This window comes from Postia placenta (assembly GCF_002117355.1).
Source record: "Postia placenta MAD-698-R-SB12 unplaced genomic scaffold POSPLAscaffold_8, whole genome shotgun sequence".
NCBI lineage: Eukaryota > Fungi > Basidiomycota > Agaricomycetes > Polyporales > Adustoporiaceae > Rhodonia > Rhodonia placenta.
The window spans coordinates 807,490-827,320 of record NW_020169839.1 but is presented as its reverse complement, the minus strand read 5'-3'; the positions used below and the strand labels follow the sequence as shown (position 1 = coordinate 827,320).

The window sequence follows — 19,831 nt, the reverse complement described above, 5'->3', positions numbered from 1 at the left end:
CCGCTCAAACGCTCAAAATAAACATGTACAAATGGCGCGGAAGGCTTGCCTCCAATACGCATGAGCGAGGCGCGTGACACAGACGCGTCCGACCCACTTCTGTGCAGTGTGATTCCCTCCATCCTCCATGATATTTCTGTAGATTCACAACATGAACTCGTATCCGCCCGAGTTGTTGGCACAGCTCGCGCCGGTCATGTTTGTCGGCGGGCTCGAGCCCCCGCAACCCCCGGGGCAAGGCAAGGATCCGTTCGCGGTGCTTTCATGGCGTCTACGCGAATCACTGCTGCATCAACGCAAGGTAGCGATATGGCAGCCGGAGAGGGCTAGGAAGTTCCAGGTGGTCATTGCGGACAAGGTACGCTACCTAGAGCTCTTCTCAGTTGGGAGTGACAGAGACAATATCAGGACGTGCGCTTCCCCCCGCGAAAACTCGTGCCCCCAGACGATCCGCAGTACCAAAACTCTCACTCGCCGCTATCCCCCCTGACGCCGACGTCGCCTCTGTATCCGGATGGGCTCATTGCGCCCATATGGATTCGCAAGCACACGACGCTGATACCATCGGTGCTGGTGGTATTTATGCGCATATATGAGTACCCGCAGGCCGAACGAGCCCCACTGGAGACGGAGGAAATAGACCAGCAACGTGAGACTGAAGAGAGGCGGAAGGACAACGAGCTTTGTGCCGAGATTGCGCAGCGGAAGCGGATCGCGGCTGAGCGCGGCGTTAAGCTGACAGTGGTGCTCTTAGCTAGCAGGAAGATGTTAGGTATGTGGTGTGAGTTCTTCGCACGTATAAATTCTCATTGTCCGCGCAGATGAAGCGGTACTGGACGTCCGTCTGACCTACATCCGCAGAAACAGCGGGCTCGACCCTCGTGCGGCGCTGTTCGTGCTGAGCCCTGTCTCGCAGTCCGAGGTTGGCGAATTCGTGCACAGTCTGCAGGAAGCATTGTGGGAGCCCGCCCTTGAGTACTATACCAATCACTCCAAACGCGTGCGTCGCAAGCGCAACAGGCACTCGCAGGCTGTAAGTGCTTACTCCCTTCCTCCGCTTAGGGGCGAAGTACGCCCGCTTAGAACAGAGGGGTGGTCTGTCCGGTATGAATACAAGCTGGCATGTTTCGCCGAGTTCAGGGGAGAGGACGAGGTCGCGCTCAGGTACGCCGCGAATATTGCTAGTCTTTGATTGTGCTGAACATATGCGCACGTCAAGACACTACCAGGACGCGTATGCGAGTCTACTGGTAATGTTTGGCTCTACGGCAATCCTGCCCCCAAGAACGAAGCGGTGGGCCGAGGCAAAGGTGCTGGCTGACTGCATTAACATGAAGGTGTGCAAATATGCTAGGTCCCACACCTGGATACGCTCTGAACAGTACCTAGATTTGCAAACTATACCTGTACAACAACGAACATTCTCTTGCTCTTTCTACGCACAATAATCATATGCGCAAGTTTGCAGACTTTTCGCGTGGCTGGGGCATTGGCGAGGAGACGTTCGAGTTTTGGAGCTGGCTAGCGAGACAGTCAGTGAACTGCAATGTTCCTGTAAAGCTATATTTTCTGAATGTGTGCATAGACATCGCGCCTTTGCAGAGCTTTTGGAACAAGGCACCCGCTCAACACTCACGATCCCAACACATTTCTCGACATCGCCGCCTGCGGTCGCAGCGGCTGCTGCTGTAGCACAGACATTGGATAGCAGCCAACGGACTATCTTGGAGATGGAGGCAATGCGTATGCTAGGGTTGAATCCTACTCAGGCGCTGCAGCATCCAGGGTTCTACTACTATATGGCAGCAAAATGTACTGAAAGGAGACGAGAACGCTTCCTGAGTGCTCTGGACGCGGAGGTGAGCCCTCGACAGAACTTCATAGAATGAATATTCACAGCCACATGGTATATGGGAAATAGGCGAAGGAAGAACCGACCACGACATCGCCTGGATTTACGAATGAGAAGAAGGTAGACCATCTGGCTTTAGTTCTGGAGGTGGGTGTGCTATTGTCGGACGCGTGCACACGTACTCCGATGCTCACAGACAGGCTCACAGCTCTATACCCGCTCGTACGAGCTTTTCAAAGCCTTCAGCCCGTCAAATACTCAAGGCCATAGCCGTTTGACGCTATGGATAGCATATTGCATTGCTCAGACTTACTACGAATCGGGCAAATTCGACATGGCAGTTCGGTGCGCATATGTGGCGCACAAGGCGCCCCAACCCAGTACTGATCATTACGTTCATGTTCCACAGGTTCTTCGAGCGGATAGCGAAAACGTACCGCAGAGAGAAATGGGGATCTCTACTTCAACCGCTACTCACGGCATGGTATTCATGCGCGCAGCAGATGGGCGACATGGAACTCAGCGTACGGTTGTTATTCGAGATGTTGGGGCATGGTTTGTCAAATCCTCCCACGGTAAACGTAACCTTCTGATAACCATGACTCGTAGGAATCAGAACACAGCAGGATGATGCCGACTCAACGCAGGAAGACCTAAGTGCGGTCCTGAAGGTCAGTGCATATTGCGCTCTGGGAGATAGCGGCTGGTTGATGTATATCAGAGCTCCGTGCCGTCAATAACGGAGGAGCCTTTCGTGATCGATTCGTCGGATTTGGAACCGATCTGTGCGTTCGTGGGTCACACAGCCTATAGCCAGAATACTGATGTTGATTCGTCACGATCTGTAGTAGTCTCGTCTACAGTCTTCTGGAGGAATGATGTCATTGTGGGAGAGGCGGTGGCATTCCAGCTATCGCTGACTGCACGCCCAACAGTGTCCATGGCGTCGCTGCCATTCGTATCTCTCAGCATACACTTCTCTTCCGATCTACCGCCCGTCACCATCCGCCATACACCAGCCGTGTATGAGGGAACACCTTCTCTGCAGAAGATTGACCTAGGGTACATCGCTTCCCCAACATCAGAGGCCGAATCTGAGGATAAGGAAGTGGAGGGGTCGCTGAGATGGCGTCCAGACGGCAGGATTGTCTTCTCGGGCAGCGTCTCGTCAGACGTACCCACAATTATCAAGGTGGATCGTTGGTTGGTCAAAGCGCTTTTTGCTGGCACTAATGATTGCCCATAGATTACGAAGCTTATTTTGACCTTGAGGGAGGGTAGCTGGCAGATACAGGTTCCCCTGTTTCCTTCCGCCACACATGCTGGTCCGACATACCCGAAATGGCTCAACAAAATCGAGCCCTGGACATTCGTACCAATACGTCGGGAGCATTACTCTACTGTGACGTGAGTTCACATCTTTGCATGTGCCTGCACTTCTGACATGTTACTTAGTGTCCGCCATCGACCACACAAGGTAGAGGTCAACATCTCGCATCACGCCCCTGCATTGATTGGAGAAGAGTTTCCCATCTGTGTTGATGTGAAGAATTTCGATGATCGAGATATGGATATTGTGGTGGATGCGCTTTTGCAGCCCACAGAAATCGATGAAGCTGGTATGTGCTCTGCAAATGTAGACTTGGCCATCTACTCACTGTGCCCAACTTGCACTCGACAGAGAACTTTATTCGCATTGGCGACGACCGCTCGACGAGTCTGGTGAAGGGAGCCTCGTTAGGTGTCATCGCACCAGGCGCCAGTACTTCCATCACACTCCATCTGGCTAGTGCTGGTGCTGCCTATGATAGGGTCATTGATATCTCTGTGCAGTCCCGAGTGGTCGCTGTCGATGACGTAGTCAGTGGACTCACTCCGCCTGGTAGCCCAACCGCACCATCTCTTGCAGATAGGGACGAGGCGCTGCGAACCTTGGTGATTCCCGCAGTCGAGCCGATTAGAGTCGAACAGCAAGTTTTGTATAATCGATCTTTGCGGAAGCAGCCCGGGCTGGCCGACCTTGCCACCTACAGCCATGAATTCTGGGATGATGGTGATGTAGGCGAGGCGATAGTAACCACTTCGATTTCTTGTACGGCGCCTTCCGGTATAGTAGTCGAGGCAGTAAAGGTCGTCCGAGAAGTGAGTCACACATATTGTTCATGCAACACGCTGGACTGTCTCATCCGTTTGCATAGAATAACAATCAAGCCCACGTTATCGACAGTTCTACTGAACAAAGCGAAGAGGACTTCCTCTCTGGTAATGATTTCTCCCTCTCGCCTGAGCCCACTCTTCCTCACTCCTGAATAGAATGGCTCTCCGGTGACGAGTTTTGTGATCGTTGTCGTATTGGTTTGGCCATCGGCGAGGATTACATACAAGGCGAGGATATTGCTGGGCCGGGCATGTATGAACTGTCCTGGAGGAGGTATGGCTTGGGTTGTTGATATCGGCCCAATGTGTTGACTCAAACGCTGCATAGAATCCTCCCCGACGGCACATACGGACCCACAGCAACTAGCCGCTTCCCGCTTCCGCCACTGCGCCCACCAGTTGACGCACTCGTTGCACTACTGCACGCGCCCCCCTCCGGGAAGCTACACGTCCCGTTCCTGCTCCGCCTCGATATCCGCAACAGGCACCCATCGCGCGCTGCCAATATCGTCGTGCATCTCGAGACAGACACCACAGATAGCTTTGTCGTTGCCGGTCTTCGGAGCGGCCGCATTCCGATCTTGTTGCCTGGTGCCGAAGAGTCGTTGGTCTGGAAACTCATCCCTGTCGAGTGCGGCTTCGTCAAGGTGCCACACATCCGGGTGCTAGATCGTCGAAGGGATCCACAAGATCTGGCCGCGATTGCTGGTGACTCGCGGGGTGGGGAGATCGTTCGGATAGTCGATGTGCGGTGGGACGGACGGAGTGGAGCGGAAGACGGAGTGCAGTCGGATGTTGTGGGCCGTCGGAGAAGCGTCGAGGAGCAGACAGCCCAGCCTCTCATCCTTGTGCTACCGTGACGCTGGGCATGATGATATTTTGACTATTGGACTTTGTGATGCTGTCAGATACGCTTTGATTATGCTGCGGACGATCGACACATGCATCAAATACCGGATCACGACTCGGTCCTTGTCTGTCTCGAAAACGCGCAGCTGGGTTCTCGAAGCTCGTGGGCAACGCCGTCTCATGCGTGGATCTTCTGCACGAGTCAGAGGTTGCGGCGCACTTGTACCTTCGTGCAAGTGCCACACTGGGGGAACATCCCGCAGTGTATCAAATCCGGTCAACCGAATTCACATTCATATCACAGGCGGGATGGGGCGGTGAGATAAGCGACGGTAGCCAGATGGTCGAGGAGGGATCGAGATAGAAATGAGGTGTGCTGTCTGTGAGACTGTGTGTGGGGCAACCTCAAGCTAATAGCGTGCAGAATAAGATGAGAGCCGCCGTTTCCAGATAAAAATTCTAGCGTGGGGAAATGCGTGGTTCAGGTATCGTTCCTGGTGCAGCAGCCGTGTAAGGTTGACCGGCAAGAAGTTACGCGTTACCCGCGATGTGTATACAATGCGCAGGAAGGATGTACCACAACGTCCCCATATCACGGGGCTGCTTCGGAAATATGTCAGTGCCGAACCCCGCGTATCAACGAGGACACACACCCAGCGCATATCCATACTTAGAATGTGCTCACACCCACGACCTCTCTATTCTCGTCGATTTCGATCCTCTGTCCGCGCTGCAGCCACGGCGGACGTCGCATCTCGCCCCCAGAGTCCACACCTCCCTCCGTCACGCCGTCCCCAAAAAAGACATAGCCCGGGATATAGCGGTCCACGAAGCTGCACACAACACACGGTGAGCCGGCGCAGGACAGCGCGACGCGGCACGACACTCACGCTTCCACTTGCGCGTCCGTCATGCCCTTCCCGCCGTTCTGCGCCTTCATATGGTGCTCCTGCTGCCGCCGCCACTTGTATATGTGCGTGTACGGGTGCGCGTCCTCCGGCTTGATCTAGACGCCCCGAGTGGTGCGCAGTGGGCGGTGAGCGGTCGCGGGGGTGCCCAGCAGGGGCGCGCCGACGCACCTGGACGAACACCTGCAGGCAGTCCCACCACGGCAGATACGCCCTCAGCAGCCCGTTCACCTCCCGGACGTCGTCCTTCCGGAATCCGCGCCTCTCGAGAAAGTCCGCGCCGAGCCCCGGGACCGGGCGGCCCCAGCGGCGCTCGAGCTCCCCGTCTGCGATCGGGTAGAACCCCACACACCACCCCTCCAGGATCACGACGTCCAGCGGGGGGCGAACGACCGGGCCTCCCTCGACTCTGTCGCCCTCGCCGCCGTGCAGGCTCTTCTCGAAGCGCGGGAGCTGCACCGCGCGCGCGGCGCCGTCGTTGATCTCCCGCAGGTTGTTCAAGACAGCGAGCCCGAGAGGCAGGTCGTGCGTCCCCGGCTGTCCGCGCCCTTTGAGAAGGCCATTGTGAGGGTAGGCATGCGCCAGCGCGACAAGGCCGTCGTGGGGCAGGTACAGATCGTCGATCGACAGCACCGCGACGGAGAGCGAATGCGGCGGGGCCCTGAGCGTCTCGGCGAGCAGAGACGATAGGAACGTCTTGCCGCTGCCTTGAGGGCCCTGGAAGCCAACCATCAAGGGGGGGCTAGTGCTCCCCGGGGACACGCGTGCACGATGATCTGCTAGATGGGCCAGGACATGCGCGCGCATATGCGACACCGCGGCAGGTTCGGACTGAGGCAGAGATGAGATGATGTGCGCATACAGGGAACAGAAACGTACCTTCGTGTTGCTCATCTTAGCGAGATGGCATTTGTGAGGAGATGTCGCCAAATACTGCCCTCGATGAAGACGGACACCATAGCGGACACGGAGCAGGCTGCCTCCGTGCCGCTGAGCCGGCCCTGCATCCAGATGACCTCTTCGAGCTCCCATTCGTGCCCTCCGTCGTCATGAAAATCGGGTCATAACTTAACATACACTTGCATACGAACAGATGCCTCGATATACGGTGCTGCAAACCAACGTGTCCCGGAATTGCGCAAGGATGTAGTAGATAGTACCCATCAGACGCATATAGTTAGCGGTCTTATAGGGACCAGGACGCCTTCGAATGCTGGACTTTGTGTGAACTAGTAGTGCCGTGCCTATCCACGCAACAGATATCAAAAAGGACCTCGAGGAGAATTTGAAGCAGGTCAGCTTTGCATTGCACAAGAGCTGCGGGCGAATGGGTTATAACCTAGGGTTAGGGTCACACCCTCTTCAAACCGAAGGCAAATGTAAACTATTAGCTCGCTGTGGAATCAGTCGGGTCGGCGTCGGAACTATCTACCAAAACCAAAAAGGCGCTCCGCGAACGAAACAGCGACGAGAGGGCAGCCTTTTTGATGATGCTTTGATTGCTCCAAGGCGGACCCACATTCTGCTCCGCGACGGGCGTCACGCCGATACACTGCAGCTACAAGAATTGAGACGTGGATTTTCTTGCGTATGATGGATCATCAATCTATATTTGGGCTGAAACATCAAACACACCAACGCGCCCAACGATGTGTTACAGCAAAACCCATATTGATAGACTCCCCTCGTAAAAAGTACAGATAGGCGGCATGGAGCAGAGCGGCGCTCGGCGCTTCAGGGTGACATACCCTCATCCCTCGGAGATCTTACTGTTCTTTGCGGATAGTGATCCACACTCAGTGATGTGCGGTCAACGTCTATGGTCATCCAGCATAGTCACTGACCGCTGACTTGCCACTGACCCTGGGAAAGTCATGGCTCTGAGGGTAAGCCCGGGGTCCTCTAACACAACGGTGGTCGACTGTGGGGTAATCACCATCATTCAAGTGATTTACTATCAATAGTCAGTGACTGGCACATCACTGGTGAGGATCGTCAGGCAGACACTTGCTTGAAGACACACGGACGAAGACTGAGACGCCAGGTCCGTGTGTTTGAAAGCAAGTGTCTGCCTCACGATCCTCACTCACTGCTCAGTAGCCTGTCTCTGATCGACCGCTCGGAATGCATAGCAACATGGTTTTGCGCAGCGCACGAGCGAGTTGCAGCGCAACGCTAGGGTTCAGTACGTTGGAGTTGGGGCAGGGCGCGCTGTGCCATCACTCGCATTGCGGCGTACTCAAGCGCTCAGCGCTCAAGCTTCAGGCGATCTAGTACGCTGTCGCACACGGGGCATAATATGCGAAGGGTCGTCGGCATCGCCTACATCCCGCAATCTTCGCTGTCAGAGTACTCCACCTCGCCGACCGCATCGGCCTCTCCCCCAGGGCCGTCATCTGCCGCGCCCTCTGCCTTCTGCACCTCCGTCTTCGCCTCCGCGTGGGCGAGCCGGGGTGTACCCGTCTTCGTGAAGGCCCCGCTGCGCGCGATGAATGTTGCGAGCGCCATGGTCCCGTCCTTGGTGCCCAGGATAGTGGGCAGGTCGATTGTCCGGGCTGCGCTGACCCTAGCGCGGCTGTGCGCTGCGCGACTTCTCATTGCTGCGTGCGATCTTGATCCTCCAGCCAGCGAGGCGCTGTTCTCGAAAAGCAGTGCCAACGTTCATCGTATGATGGGTAATTATAGGGCGGCGGGCTTAGTCTCCGTTGCAGCGCCCACCGGCCAGCCGACGCAGCAATATCGGTCCAGTATATAGGGCTGCAATGCAAGCATTCCGTGAAACTCATTCTGACTTGACACCTCCTCACAGTCCTTATTGTCGCACACTGTAGGCATCGCCGTCCAGCTCTTTTCCGATTTCGATATTATTCTATCCACGCACAATATGGCGAATTACTATGCGCCCCAGCATGTGAACTGCCCCAGCGAGCGCCTCATGCGGGAGGCTGGTACACCGCAAGCAAAAAACCAGACATTGCATCCGGTGTGTACTGGAGCATTACAAGCACCGTATACGCGATTGACATTGTGTATGTAGAGCGAGCAAAAGTATGTTCGGGCTCGCAAGCAAATTGCCAAGCAGAGCATGCAGAGCTGGTTGGGTCCCAACATGACCGAAGTGTACAGCGGCGACTTCTCCAAGCTCTCGGTGGACGACGCGCCAAATATTGCCATCTCTGTGTCTGGCGGTAACTATCGCGCAGCGCTTTTCGGTGCGGCATCGTTGGAGGCGTTCGACGCTCGGGTGCGTAGCAGCGTGGATGCAGGCCTCGGCGGGCTTCTCCAGTCCTCTGCGTACATCACGGGGTTGTCGGGGTATGTGTTACATTGATCGCCATAAACAGGGCCGAGTTGTAGCTGATTGCGTGCAGAGGGTCGTATTTAACCACAAGTCTTATGTTCAACGAGTTCCCCGTGCTCTCCGACCTGGTCTTCGGCAATGATACATCAGGCATCCCTGGCTGGCAGCTGGATGTGAACCTCTTTGAGCCAGGGCCATCCGGTGAATATGCTGACATCTTTTTCACCCACCTCTACGACGACCTGGGTGCAAAGCAATCCCAGGGCTTTCCGGTGACGTTCTGTGACTTCTGGGGACGTGCAGTGAGTAGCTGCAATGTTCTGCCAATAACTGGTTGCTGATCATTGGGACTACAGCTCTCTTATCACTTCCTTCCAGGGACAAACGGAACCCAGTCGTTTGCATCCAACACGACTGCAGGGAACCATGCTGCGAGTTTGTCCTATTCCTCTGCAACACAGCTGTACGTCCCTGCCGTTATTTGTCATACTCGAAAAGTGATCCATAAAACTACCACATCTCAGGCAAACATGGAAAGACCAGACCATGCCGTTTCCTATTGTGGTCATAGATGAGTATTCGCCTCAAGCACAGGGCAAAGCGTTTGGCGACACGGGCGACCTGCCGCTCACCAGTGTTGTATACGAGCTGACACCATTCGAGTGAGTACACTGCTGTGCTGTCATGATACCTACAAACATTGACGAAACTCGGTTTTGTGTAGATTTGGATCTTACGATCCTCAGCTCGCCGCATTCGTCGAGCTACCTTACCTTGGCTCGACGTTCCATGGCGGCGCTCCGTCGTCCTGCGTGAATAGCTTCGACAACGCGGGGCTCATGATCGGCACGTCGTCGTGTACCTTCCACCAGTACAACGTCACGGACAGTATCTACTGGAAGGACACATTTGAGCCCTTGATCGCAAACCTGACGAAGGTGTTCGGCGAGCGCGAGCCCGGGCAAGAAATGGACGTGACGAGCGTTGCAAACCCGTTCTATGGAATGCACGCGGGCACGTACCAGGACGCACAGGAGACAAACCTGAGCCTCCTGGATGGCTCGCTGGACGTGGAGAATATCCCCTTGCTGCCGTTGCTGGTCAAGGCAAGAGGGCTGGACGCCGTGGTTGTCCTCGACTCGGTGCGTCTTCGTGTTTCGCTTCCGTGGATCACAATGTGAATATTGTCTTTCAGTCCGGAGAGACAAATGATACGAAGCCTGAGGGGCTGTCGCTGCTCGCGACAAAAGAGAAGGCTGTTGTCCTTCCCTCTGGGACCATCAATTTCCCCACGCCGTTCCCGAACTCGACGGACGAGTTTATCTCCAAGGGGCTGAATGTACGCCCAGTATTTTTCGGGTGCGACGGGCCGACCAACCAGGAAGAGGCGTTCCCGTAGGTCCTTGGGCTGTAACATACCTCACTTTGCTCACGCGATCCACAGGCTCTTCGTCTATATCCCGAACGCCGATCCCACTGGCGTCACGAACATCAGCACGGCGATGCTGGCGCTCCCCGTCGCAAACCAAACGGACATCTTCGCGCACGGCCAGATCCTCGCGTCGCGTGGGTATGTAGACAATGACAACCTACTCGACCACGACGACGAGTGGGGTCTGTGCGTCGCGTGTGCGACAGTGGAGCGGGCCCGTGCAAGGACGGGCGCGAAGCGGACACAGGTGTGCGATGGGTGCTTCGAGCGGTACTGCTACACGGGGCAGAATATGACCGGGGGCGGCACCGCATCCGCGTCGATGGCCTCGGCCTCGGCGACGTCCAAGTTTGTGCATGACAGCGGTGCGCTCATGAGGGGCGCGGTGGCCAGCTCGCCGTCGCCATCGGTCGGTGTTTCTCAGGCGGACGCGCATGCGCTGCTACGGAACGAGTACATCATCATGGGTGGATTGGGTGTTGTACTTGTGCTCCTGATCGCGATTTTCGGGGTGCTGGCTCACGGGAGAAGGAAGGCGAAGGCGGGCTATAGCGTCGTTGGCACTGGAGAGGGGAAATTTTGAGATTCACGTATGTGGCGCTTTGCTAGTTCTGCTTCTTTTGGGTTGCCCCGTATTTATATAGCTTCTTCATTTCTTGGAGCACCTCGATTTTCAATGTTGATAGAATACAGTCGATGTCGAACACATTGTCATTCGAGAACACTGACTACAGGCTCCTTCCCGCTGGCATGGGAGTTATATTGGACTTCATTCGAATAGCATACTCGATGCTTTATCTTGAAGTCTTGCCACAGATCATGTGCCTTTACGAGGTTGGGATTCGGGGTTTGATTTTGGCCCGGATGTAGTCGGATTGTGGCACAAGCGTGGTGAATGGGTTTGCAGGACTCAGCTTGCGTCAACTCCCACAGCGACGGGAAGGAGCCTGCGTAGCACCATGAGTTCTCATCATGTACTTGATTGCTGTGCGTCTGATGGAGCATTCTCCACTAGGTACTGGTCTCGAGGCGGAGCTCAGCCATGTTGACCCCGTTCGGTGTTTGCCGTGCTGCGTTTCGATCACTGCCACGACGCGCTCCAGTGAACGCACGATACTGCAGCCTGCTGCTTCCCTCACTGTCCAAAATCAAATTGTACAACGGCGGTCTCTCTCTCTCTCTGAATACGACGACGACGGCTACGACCCCTCCTTGCTTTTCCCAACCGCTTTCTGTGACTCTATAGCAAAATGATGTCTTCGTCCGAACCAGGAGGGTCCTCTGTTACGGGCCAACTCAGCCATGCGCAGCGGCAGTATCAGCAATTGCTGGACCGCATCACGCCTTTTGTGTTGTACAGATGGGTGGGGACGGCCGGGCTGCTCGCGGTGTTCGGCCTGAGGATTGTGTTCGCGCAAGGAGTGAGTGTTCGCCTGCTGCAGGGACTGGTGCGGAGCTGACGGATCCCGCGGCGGTAACAGTGGTATATCGGTCGGTGCATCTGTATCTCATGTTCGTGACGTGTGCTCACCGGAACCACGAACGCACTATCCCTGCAGTGTGCTGTACGTGTCTCGCGCCGTCGTCCCCACATCTGCGCAAGCGTGTGCTAACGTACCGTCCCAGACGCCCACGCAATCTACCTCCTGAACCTCCTGCTCGCCTTCCTCCAGCCCAAGTTCGACCCGTCGCTGCAGGACGACCTGCTGGCAGACGAGATCGAGGGCGGCGGGGAGGACGCCAGCTCCTCGCTGCCCTCGCAGCGCGACGACGAGTTCCGGCCGTTCGTGCGGCGGCTGCCAGAGTGGCAGTTCTGGTGCGTAATGCATGGCGTTCTCGGGGGCCTTTTGCGACGACCCGCTCACCGCTCATGTGTCGTTTGCGCCCAGGCTGTCGGCGACGCGCGCGAGCGTGCTAGCGCTCTTCTGCACCTTCTCCGAGGTGTTCGACATCCCGGTCTACTGGCCGATCCTCGTCATGTACTTCTGCATCCTCTTTGCGCTCACGATGCGCCGGCAAATACAGTGCGTCGCGGCGCTCGCTCTGCACCGTCTTCCTCTGCGCCTGCTTTCTCTGCAATGGCCGGCTCACTGCCCTGCTCTTGACAGACACATGATCAAGTACAAGTACATTCCGTTCGACTTTGGGCGGAAGGTCCGCTACGGGAGCCATTGACGGGCGTGTAGACCGTGGGACGGCCGGCACCCATACCCTCGTTAGGTCATAGCGTACAGGATTGCGGGGACTACTGTATATGTTTGCACAAATAATGTTGAATGCGACATCTTGTTCGCATCTGGACTATGCTTTCGATCTCTCCGAAGATGACTAGCAGTGGAAAGCGAGGCGCCGAAACGCATCATTGAAAGCCCATAGTGCGTGGCGTTGCGATGCAAGTTGCGCCAAAGGCCTACTGATACGGCACGGTGACATGTCGTGCAGCTTAAGCGGATTGAGTGTCATTTCACAGCTCGCATATTGATTGATTTTCTGTATACACGTATCTCTCGTCCACGACCGAGACGCATTCCATTCAGCCATTCATGCCATGCCGCGGCAAGTGCCGTGGCTGCAGGTCACAATCAGAAATCTGCGGCAACATCGGAACAACGCTCACCGACGGTAAACGCGTGAAAGTTCCTTGGAAACCTGCGTCATCGACTATGCTGTGCTGCACTCCCAATCGGGACGATCATTGCACACTGCGTCCGGAGTTGGGACTGGCGTGTGCGTATGTTGCCCTCAGATCGTGTGCGCCGGTACGCTAGCACAACTGCTCACCTATGTCTATGCCGGGCATGGATGGTCAGAGTCATTGCTTATACTCGGCAATGTAAGATGACGCGTACCATCCGGAACAGGATATGCGGCAACAGAGGCAACTAAGGCAGCTGCAATGAGGACGATGTACTTGATATGCATTATGCGAGGTGGTCGGAGGTAGGTTGGGGCAAGGTTGAGGTGCAACTGTCCGCCTCTAGGCCTCTTATATGCGCTGTGCCCGTTCGCGTTTTCGCAGGTGGGGATGTATAGACCGCCGACGCTGTATACCATGGCAGGGAACTTCACGCACTAGAAACGGGTGTTCCAGTGCCTCGTGTTTCGAATTTCATGGCCCGTAGCATGGTGTCTGGCACAAGGCAGCCACATCGGCACATTATGTTAGTATTAAGCGTCACCGTGCAACATCGAGCACATGGTTCGCGCCGCAAATGACCTGCATGGAGCCATCTGTCAGAAGGTCGACGCCACAATGACATGCTCTGTTCAGTATTATGGAAATTAACGACTGAATTTCAAAGATGCAGAGATATGGACAAGGGTAAAGTCCGGCTCGCAGGTCTATTTTTACAATGTGGTCTTCAAGACTAGTGTCCTCCATAGCTTCAGGTGCGGCCTGCCCGCGTTGAAAGACTGATTTGGGGCTTTGTAATGACGGAAGACACTGCATGTCGATACTCGGCACATCGAATTCACTCGTTATGTGGTGGCGTCGGCGGAGACTAGGTGCACACCAAAGTATCATCATGAGAGCCTGCGCGCATGTGCACAGGGTATGAAAGCACGCTCGGTCGCCCGGGTGTCAACTTTGTCCGTACCTTGCCTTTTACCTCGCTCCGCAAGATGCTCTTCAAGCACGTCGTCATCGTCCTCGTCCTCATGGCCTTCTCAGCCATCATCGGCGTAGCGGCGTCTCCTTCGCCAGACAGTGAGTGCCTCATAATGTGTGGAGAGCGCATTTCCGCTGACCGTGTGCGCCTGATGCAGCGAATGCTGTGGTTCCTTGTGACAACTCATAGCGGTGTCTCCGCAGTATTCTGGAAGTGACGAGCTTTACATTCAGCTCTGACCGCGGATATAGCGTGCCCCGTCCCCACTGATTGCGAGCCGCCGTTCTGCTGTTATTGATCGATCCATTGTGAGTATTTATCGTGGAGACGGGGTTGGCTGCTGGTGACCTATAATGTGTTTTGCATATAGCCAGATAACAGGTGATTCTCAGATGCAATTTGATACTGCTGTCGACTGCGATTGGTAGTGGATTGGCAGCACTAATAATTGATGGGACAATGACTGTATAGAAAGTCAGAAGAAGCCTTCCTTCGAAAGTCTCGCTCACTGCCTCACCCTTACATTGTATTGGCAGTTCAACAGGGTCCCATCAACGGATGTTGTAAGTGATCTCATGAACCGGACGATGGGTAAATGGTAAATGTCTTTCAGGTCGCACACCGTTGCGTTCGATCTCTCCGAATATTACTGGTAGTGGAAAGCAAGGTCTCAGAATACATCATGATTGAAGACCGACGGCTCGTTGCAATGCAAGTTACTCCAAGGCTTACTGACACGGCGCAGTCACATGTCGTGCACTTTTGCGGATCGAGCGTTATTTCACAGCTCGCATATTGATTGATTTTCTGTATACACGCATCTCTCGTCTGCGACCGAGACGCATGGTTCAGAAGGCCATTCATGCCATGCCTCGGCAAGTGCTTAGACTACAGGTCACAATCAGAAATCGACGGCAACATTGGAGCAACGCTCACAGACGGTAAATCCATGGAGGTCTTTGGAAACCTGCGTCATCGACTATGCCGGAGGAGACGATTGATATTCTGTGATGCACTTCTGAAGGGGAGGACTACTGCACATCGAATCTGGAGTCGCGGCTGACGTGCGCGCGTGTCGCCCTCAGGCCGTGTGCGCCGGTACGCTGGCACAACTGCTCACCTATGTCTATGCCAGGCATGGATGGTCAGAGTCATTGTTTATATTCGGCAATGTGAGATGATGCGTACCATCTGGAACAGGATGTGCGGCAACGAGTGCAGCAAAGGCAGCTGCAACGAGGACGATGTATTTGATATGCATTATGCGAGGTGACCGGTGGTAGGTTGGGGCAAGGTTGAGGTGGAACTGTCCGCCTCTGCTGTTCGAGCAGGCTTCTTATATGCGCTGTGCCCGTTCGCGTTTTCGCAAGTGGGGATGGGGGTATAGACCGCCGACGCTGTATGCCATGGCAAGGGACCTCACGCACTGGAAATGAGTGTTTCAGTGCCTCGTGCACAAGTTCATCTGGCAGGCCTCTGGGAAGGGTTTCGAACTTCATGGCCCGTAGCGTGATATCTGGGACAAGGCAGCCAAATTGGCACATGAAGCTGGTATACACAGTCACTGTGCGACAGTAAGCATATGGTTAGCGCCCGAAAGGACCTGCATGGAGCCGTCTGTCAGAAGGTCGACGCCACCATGGCATGCTCTGTTCAGTATTATGGAAATGAAGGACTGAATTTCAAAGATGCAGAGATATGGCCAGGGGTTAAGTCCCCGGGCTCGCAGATCTATCTTTAGTATGTAGTATTCAAGAACAGTATCCTTTATAGACCCTGCCCGTGCTGAAGGAGTGATTTGGGGTTTTGTAATGATTCTGCGGCTTGCCTGCTCCGAGTCTGATTGAGACTTCCGTATAGATGCCACCGTCAGATTGAAGTCTATGATAACATGATAACAAAAATAGCCAACCTCGAAGTTCATAAGATGAAATTCCGACCAGGGCGCATGGCTTGGGTGGGAATGTTTGCCATATTACTATGTTTCTAAATCCGCAGCTACAAATTTGTTGTGCTCATATTCTTGGCCTGAAGCTTCTGCAAGAGCAGATGTTCATGCGATGTGTTGATGAAGTAACCAGTGAATATAGCTGTTGAGATATGGAACCCAACGAACTTCCGCTGGTTTTACTGATTCTGTAGAATCCGTGCTAATAGGACTGTTCAAAATTGCCGCTTAAATCTCGCTGGAAAATAAGCGATGTTTAAGCAGCCAAAAGCAGTGAGCAGAATCTGAGCTCCCCTCGAGAATAAGCGACAAATAAGCGACTGCTCGTCGCAAGTGCTCGCAGATTCTGGCTTACGGCCATGTGACGCTTGCATGATTCGCCAACCTGATTGGCTGGTCAGCCCTTCACGAGCCGAGAATGTGATCAAATCATGGCTGCATCATGCTTAGTCATCTGTGATGCTTTCAGCAACCTTTCAGCAACCTTTCAGCAACCTTCAGCCATATTTGAGCGATCAAAAGCAGTGAGAAGTCACTTGTTTTCCAGCAAGATTTAAGCGGCAATTTTGAATGGTCCTACTGTCTGCTTTATGATCTATTGTAAGTTCTGATAACTCAATAGGCCATGGTGTCTACATTTCGAGTAAGGTTCATCATGGTGTTGAAACATGCAAACCTGCACAGTTAGGAATGACCTCACAAACTTGGTGTCACGAGTTGGTACAGCGTCTAGCCATTTTTTAATTTTTTCCTTTTTGTGGGCTTGAACCCGCAACCTATGTACTACTTGCCTGATACGGACACATCATATCTACTGCACAATTAGATTAGATGGGGCGGCAGTGTGCGGCACAGCTTGGGCTCTGCTGACACAGCCTTTCTGACTCACCGGCCCTTGGGGCCACGTCTGTCACGAGTTGGCACGGCGTCTAGCCGTTTTTTAATTTTTTCCTTTCCGCGGGCTCGAACCCGCGACCTCTGTACTACTTGCCTGATACGGACACGTCGTTATCTACTGTACGATAAGATTAGATGGGGCAGCAGCGCACGGCACAGCTCGGGCTCCGCTGACACAGCCGCCCTGACTCACCGGCCCCCGGGGCCACGTCGGCATGCTGTGCACGGACCAGCTGCGCACGGACCAACGCGCACAGCCTGCCCTTATCTACCCCTGTATATAAGCCGGCCTCTGCTGCCCTAGGGACCTCAGTTTCGACCTCTTGTCCCTAGGTCAGTAAGCCCTCACTTGCATTTCCTTTCTTCCTTAACTAACTAATATATTACTTGTCCCTAGCCTTAGGTTTGAGCATAGCTCACCATCGCTTTGGTGAGACTTAGTCGGACACCCCCAGCCTTCAAGTTTTCTCTAGTCGCTTGACCTCAAGTTGTGACATTAGGTCGAAACTCCCCAAGCTGCCGGCGTCCCCTCGGGACTCCCTATATTCACTTTCCTTTCCCACAGGTCGGGTGGTGCGCACCCCTACGATACTCTACGATACGTACGATACGTAGATAGCGTACATACATCGCCACCACTCAGGGAACGAACTCTTCAGTACCTGCACTTCAGTGGGCAGTACTTGTCCTCACGGACGCGTGGACTAGGTTCCTGCTGCATAATAGTCAAAAGCAGTACTGGGCCCCACGTGAACTGCGAACCCTAGTGTCTTCTCGGGCGCCGTAGCGTAAGCTAGTATAGCACGGCCATTGTAGTACGCGCACCTCCCTGTCCTCCCCCCATTCATCGTGGCTGCCTGCCAAGGCCAGATCCACGCATTCGACTCCCAGGACCTCATCGATGTCTACATCCCAGACTGAGACTGTCCTCTATCGTTGCGAGCAGCAGCCGTGCCCGAATCGGACACCCCGATCGATCGAGGAAGACTACCCTCGCTACAAGGCGATCCGACGAGCGCAACACCCGCTCGGACCCCAAAGCACCCTCGCGTCTCGATCTGCCTTGCGGCATTCTCGCCCTGTCTCCCCTACCTCCTGCCTTCCCCAAACTGTCGCCGAGTCCAGTCAAGCTCGAGGAGATCTCCCTCCGGACCCTGCGCCAGAGCCAGAGCCTGAGGAGGGTGCAGGTGAAGAAGGAGTCTCGGAGTCCGAGTCCGAGGATTCTGTTGGGTCCACCTCGCCGACAGCGCTCGCCCCCGTGTCAGCAGTCCCTGACGTACGTAACCCCCCCGCCGAACTTCCTTCGGCGCCTTCACCGCCGACTCCGCCGAGAGGCCGCTCGAGCACTCGCTCCTCTCGAAGTTCGGCCAGCGGAAGGCCACCACAGCCGCCTCCGCCCCCGCAGCGTCCTCCGTCCCCCCCGACGCCGATAATGTCGTCCCCCGCAGCCGCCCCCGACAAGGAGACCCTTAAGCTTCTCCTCCCACTCTGATACGATGGCAAAACAGTCATCGAATGCAACCGGTTCCTGTCGCAGCTGCGCATCTACTGGCTGGTCAACACGTCATTGACCACCATCGAGCTTAAAGTGCAGGTCGCACTCAGCCTGCTTGATGGAGATGCCCGCGCCTGGGCCACTCCCTACTTTGCCCAGCTCGCATCGGTGCAGGTGGGGGTGCAAGGGGCCACGACCCCATTCGCAAACGAAGCGGCCTTTGCCGCCGCCTTCAGGGCCCGCTTCGGAAATCTCGACGACGAGGCGGCAGCACAAGTAGAGCTGGCGAAGCTCTGCGCGGACAAGTTGGTCCGCGAAAAACGCACTGCCGCGGAGTTCTCCGCGCTGTTCAAGGGTCCGGCGGACCGCTCTGGGTATGGGGACCTGGAGCTACGCGACAAGTACCTGAGCGGCATCCCCTCCCGCGTCTATTGGAAGATCGAGCTCGAGACCTTCACCATGTGGCAAGCAGCTGAGAAGCGCGCCACTGAGGTCGAGCAGATCCTCGACATCAGCCGGGCCCGCCGGCCCGAGTTGAACAATTTCTTCTCAGCCCGAGGTCGAGGACGCGGTGGGGCACGTGGTGGTGCACCCTCGACGCACACAGCTTCGGCCAGCATCAATGCGGCCGTCGGAAAAGGAAACTTCCCCGGCACATGCTTCGGCTGTGGGAAGCAAGGGTACCGACGTTTCGAGTGCCCCAATTGTAAGAACAAGCCTTACACAAAACGCGCCGATGCGCGGGCTACGGTTGTCTCGGGATCCACCCAGGCGGCGACAAGCGCCCCCGTCACGACATCACCCTCGGCAAGTATAAGTGCCACTTCAGTGAAATCTGAGCAATCGGAGCTGGCGGACTTAATGGCACAGGTGAAGTCGATGCGCGAGGAGCTCGAGCACTATCGGGCGATGAAGGAGGAGGGTTTTTGATCCGGTCCGCGCTTCGTGCCGCACGCGTCAGGCCGCGTAATAATAATTTGTACAATGTATTGGCGACTGCGAATGTGTACGAGTTGGACCACGGGTCCCAGCATTTCCACATCCCGGTGCGCCTCCAAGGAAAAAGACGGCACAAGGACATAATCGCTATGGTGGACAGCGGAGCCACCACGAAGTTTATCAACAAGCGATTCATTGAAGAGAATAAGGTGCAGACGCGGAAATTGAAAAAACCGATTCCGCTATACAATATCGACGGCACCCTGAACAAGGACGAAAGCATCTCGGAGGTAGCAGTGCTACAGATGCATATAGGAGAGCACGTCGAGAAGACGGTGTTCACGGTCACGGACATCGGTCCAGAGGATGTGATCGTCGGGTTGGATTGGCTACGCGAGCACAACCCCGAAATAGATTGGGAGAAGGGCTCCCTCAAATTGTC

At 55.2% G+C, this 19,831-nt stretch overlaps 5 protein-coding genes across 5 annotated transcripts; 4 read left to right on the top strand and 1 right to left on the bottom strand.

Annotated features, from left to right (window-relative positions):
- Positions 1-151: 151 nt before the first annotated feature.
- On the top strand, positions 152-4,869 carry POSPLADRAFT_1034136 (hypothetical protein; the record flags this gene model as incomplete). Its single annotated transcript, XM_024476998.1, has 18 exons — positions 152-358; positions 409-772; positions 822-1,164; positions 1,220-1,337; positions 1,390-1,532; positions 1,586-1,859; positions 1,922-1,999; positions 2,049-2,197; positions 2,262-2,407; positions 2,462-2,523; positions 2,574-2,637; positions 2,701-3,044; positions 3,099-3,259; positions 3,308-3,471; positions 3,534-3,994; positions 4,051-4,114; positions 4,166-4,283; positions 4,338-4,869. 18 exons carry the CDS (start codon positions 152-154, stop codon positions 4,867-4,869), a joined length of 3,792 nt encoding a protein of 1,263 aa, XP_024338317.1.
- Positions 4,870-5,167: 298 nt separating this feature from the next.
- Positions 5,168-6,573, bottom strand: POSPLADRAFT_1066205 (hypothetical protein; the record flags this gene model as incomplete). Its single annotated transcript, XM_024482049.1, has 4 exons — positions 5,168-5,446; positions 5,515-5,691; positions 5,749-5,864; positions 5,938-6,573. The coding sequence occupies 3 exons, from the start codon at positions 6,571-6,573 to the stop codon at positions 5,529-5,531; spliced, it is 915 nt and encodes a 304-aa protein (XP_024338316.1). The 3' UTR covers positions 5,168-5,446; positions 5,515-5,528.
- Positions 6,574-8,650: 2,077 nt separating this feature from the next.
- On the top strand, positions 8,651-10,466 carry POSPLADRAFT_1046856 (hypothetical protein; the record flags this gene model as incomplete). The annotated part of the gene is made up of 7 exons (XM_024479139.1): positions 8,651-8,749; positions 8,804-9,081; positions 9,138-9,369; positions 9,424-9,530; positions 9,592-9,729; positions 9,792-10,209; positions 10,263-10,466. 7 exons carry the CDS (start codon positions 8,651-8,653, stop codon positions 10,464-10,466), a joined length of 1,476 nt encoding a protein of 491 aa, XP_024338315.1.
- A 230-nt stretch (positions 10,467-10,696) lies between these two features.
- POSPLADRAFT_1040097 (hypothetical protein) lies at positions 10,697-11,304 on the top strand. Its single transcript, XM_024477671.1, has one exon. The coding sequence runs from the start codon at positions 10,792-10,794 to the stop codon at positions 11,080-11,082; it is 291 nt and encodes a 96-aa protein (XP_024338314.1). The 5' UTR covers positions 10,697-10,791; the 3' UTR covers positions 11,083-11,304.
- Positions 11,305-11,641: 337 nt separating this feature from the next.
- POSPLADRAFT_1040094 (hypothetical protein) lies at positions 11,642-12,813 on the top strand. The gene is made up of 6 exons (XM_024477670.1): positions 11,642-11,920; positions 11,981-11,990; positions 12,022-12,027; positions 12,126-12,315; positions 12,389-12,523; positions 12,608-12,813. Exons 1-6 carry the CDS (start codon positions 11,750-11,752, stop codon positions 12,672-12,674), a joined length of 579 nt encoding a protein of 192 aa, XP_024338313.1. The 5' UTR covers positions 11,642-11,749; the 3' UTR covers positions 12,675-12,813.
- The last annotated feature ends 7,018 nt before the right edge of the window (positions 12,814-19,831 follow it).

Excerpts from the sequence above, each read along its gene's own strand:
- POSPLADRAFT_1040094 (XM_024477670.1), top strand. The coding sequence starts at position 11,750 with ATGATGTCTTCGTCCGAACCAGGAGGGTCCTCTGTTACGGGCCAACTC. Across the intron at positions 12,316-12,388 it reads CTGCCAGAGTGGCAGTTCTG|GCTGTCGGCGACGCGCGCGA; the intron begins GTGCGTAATGCA and ends GTTTGCGCCCAG. Across the intron at positions 12,524-12,607 it reads ACGATGCGCCGGCAAATACA|ACACATGATCAAGTACAAGT; the intron begins GTGCGTCGCGGC and ends TGCTCTTGACAG.
- POSPLADRAFT_1040097 (XM_024477671.1), top strand. The coding sequence starts at position 10,792 with ATGACCGGGGGCGGCACCGCATCCGCGTCGATGGCCTCGGCCTCGGCG.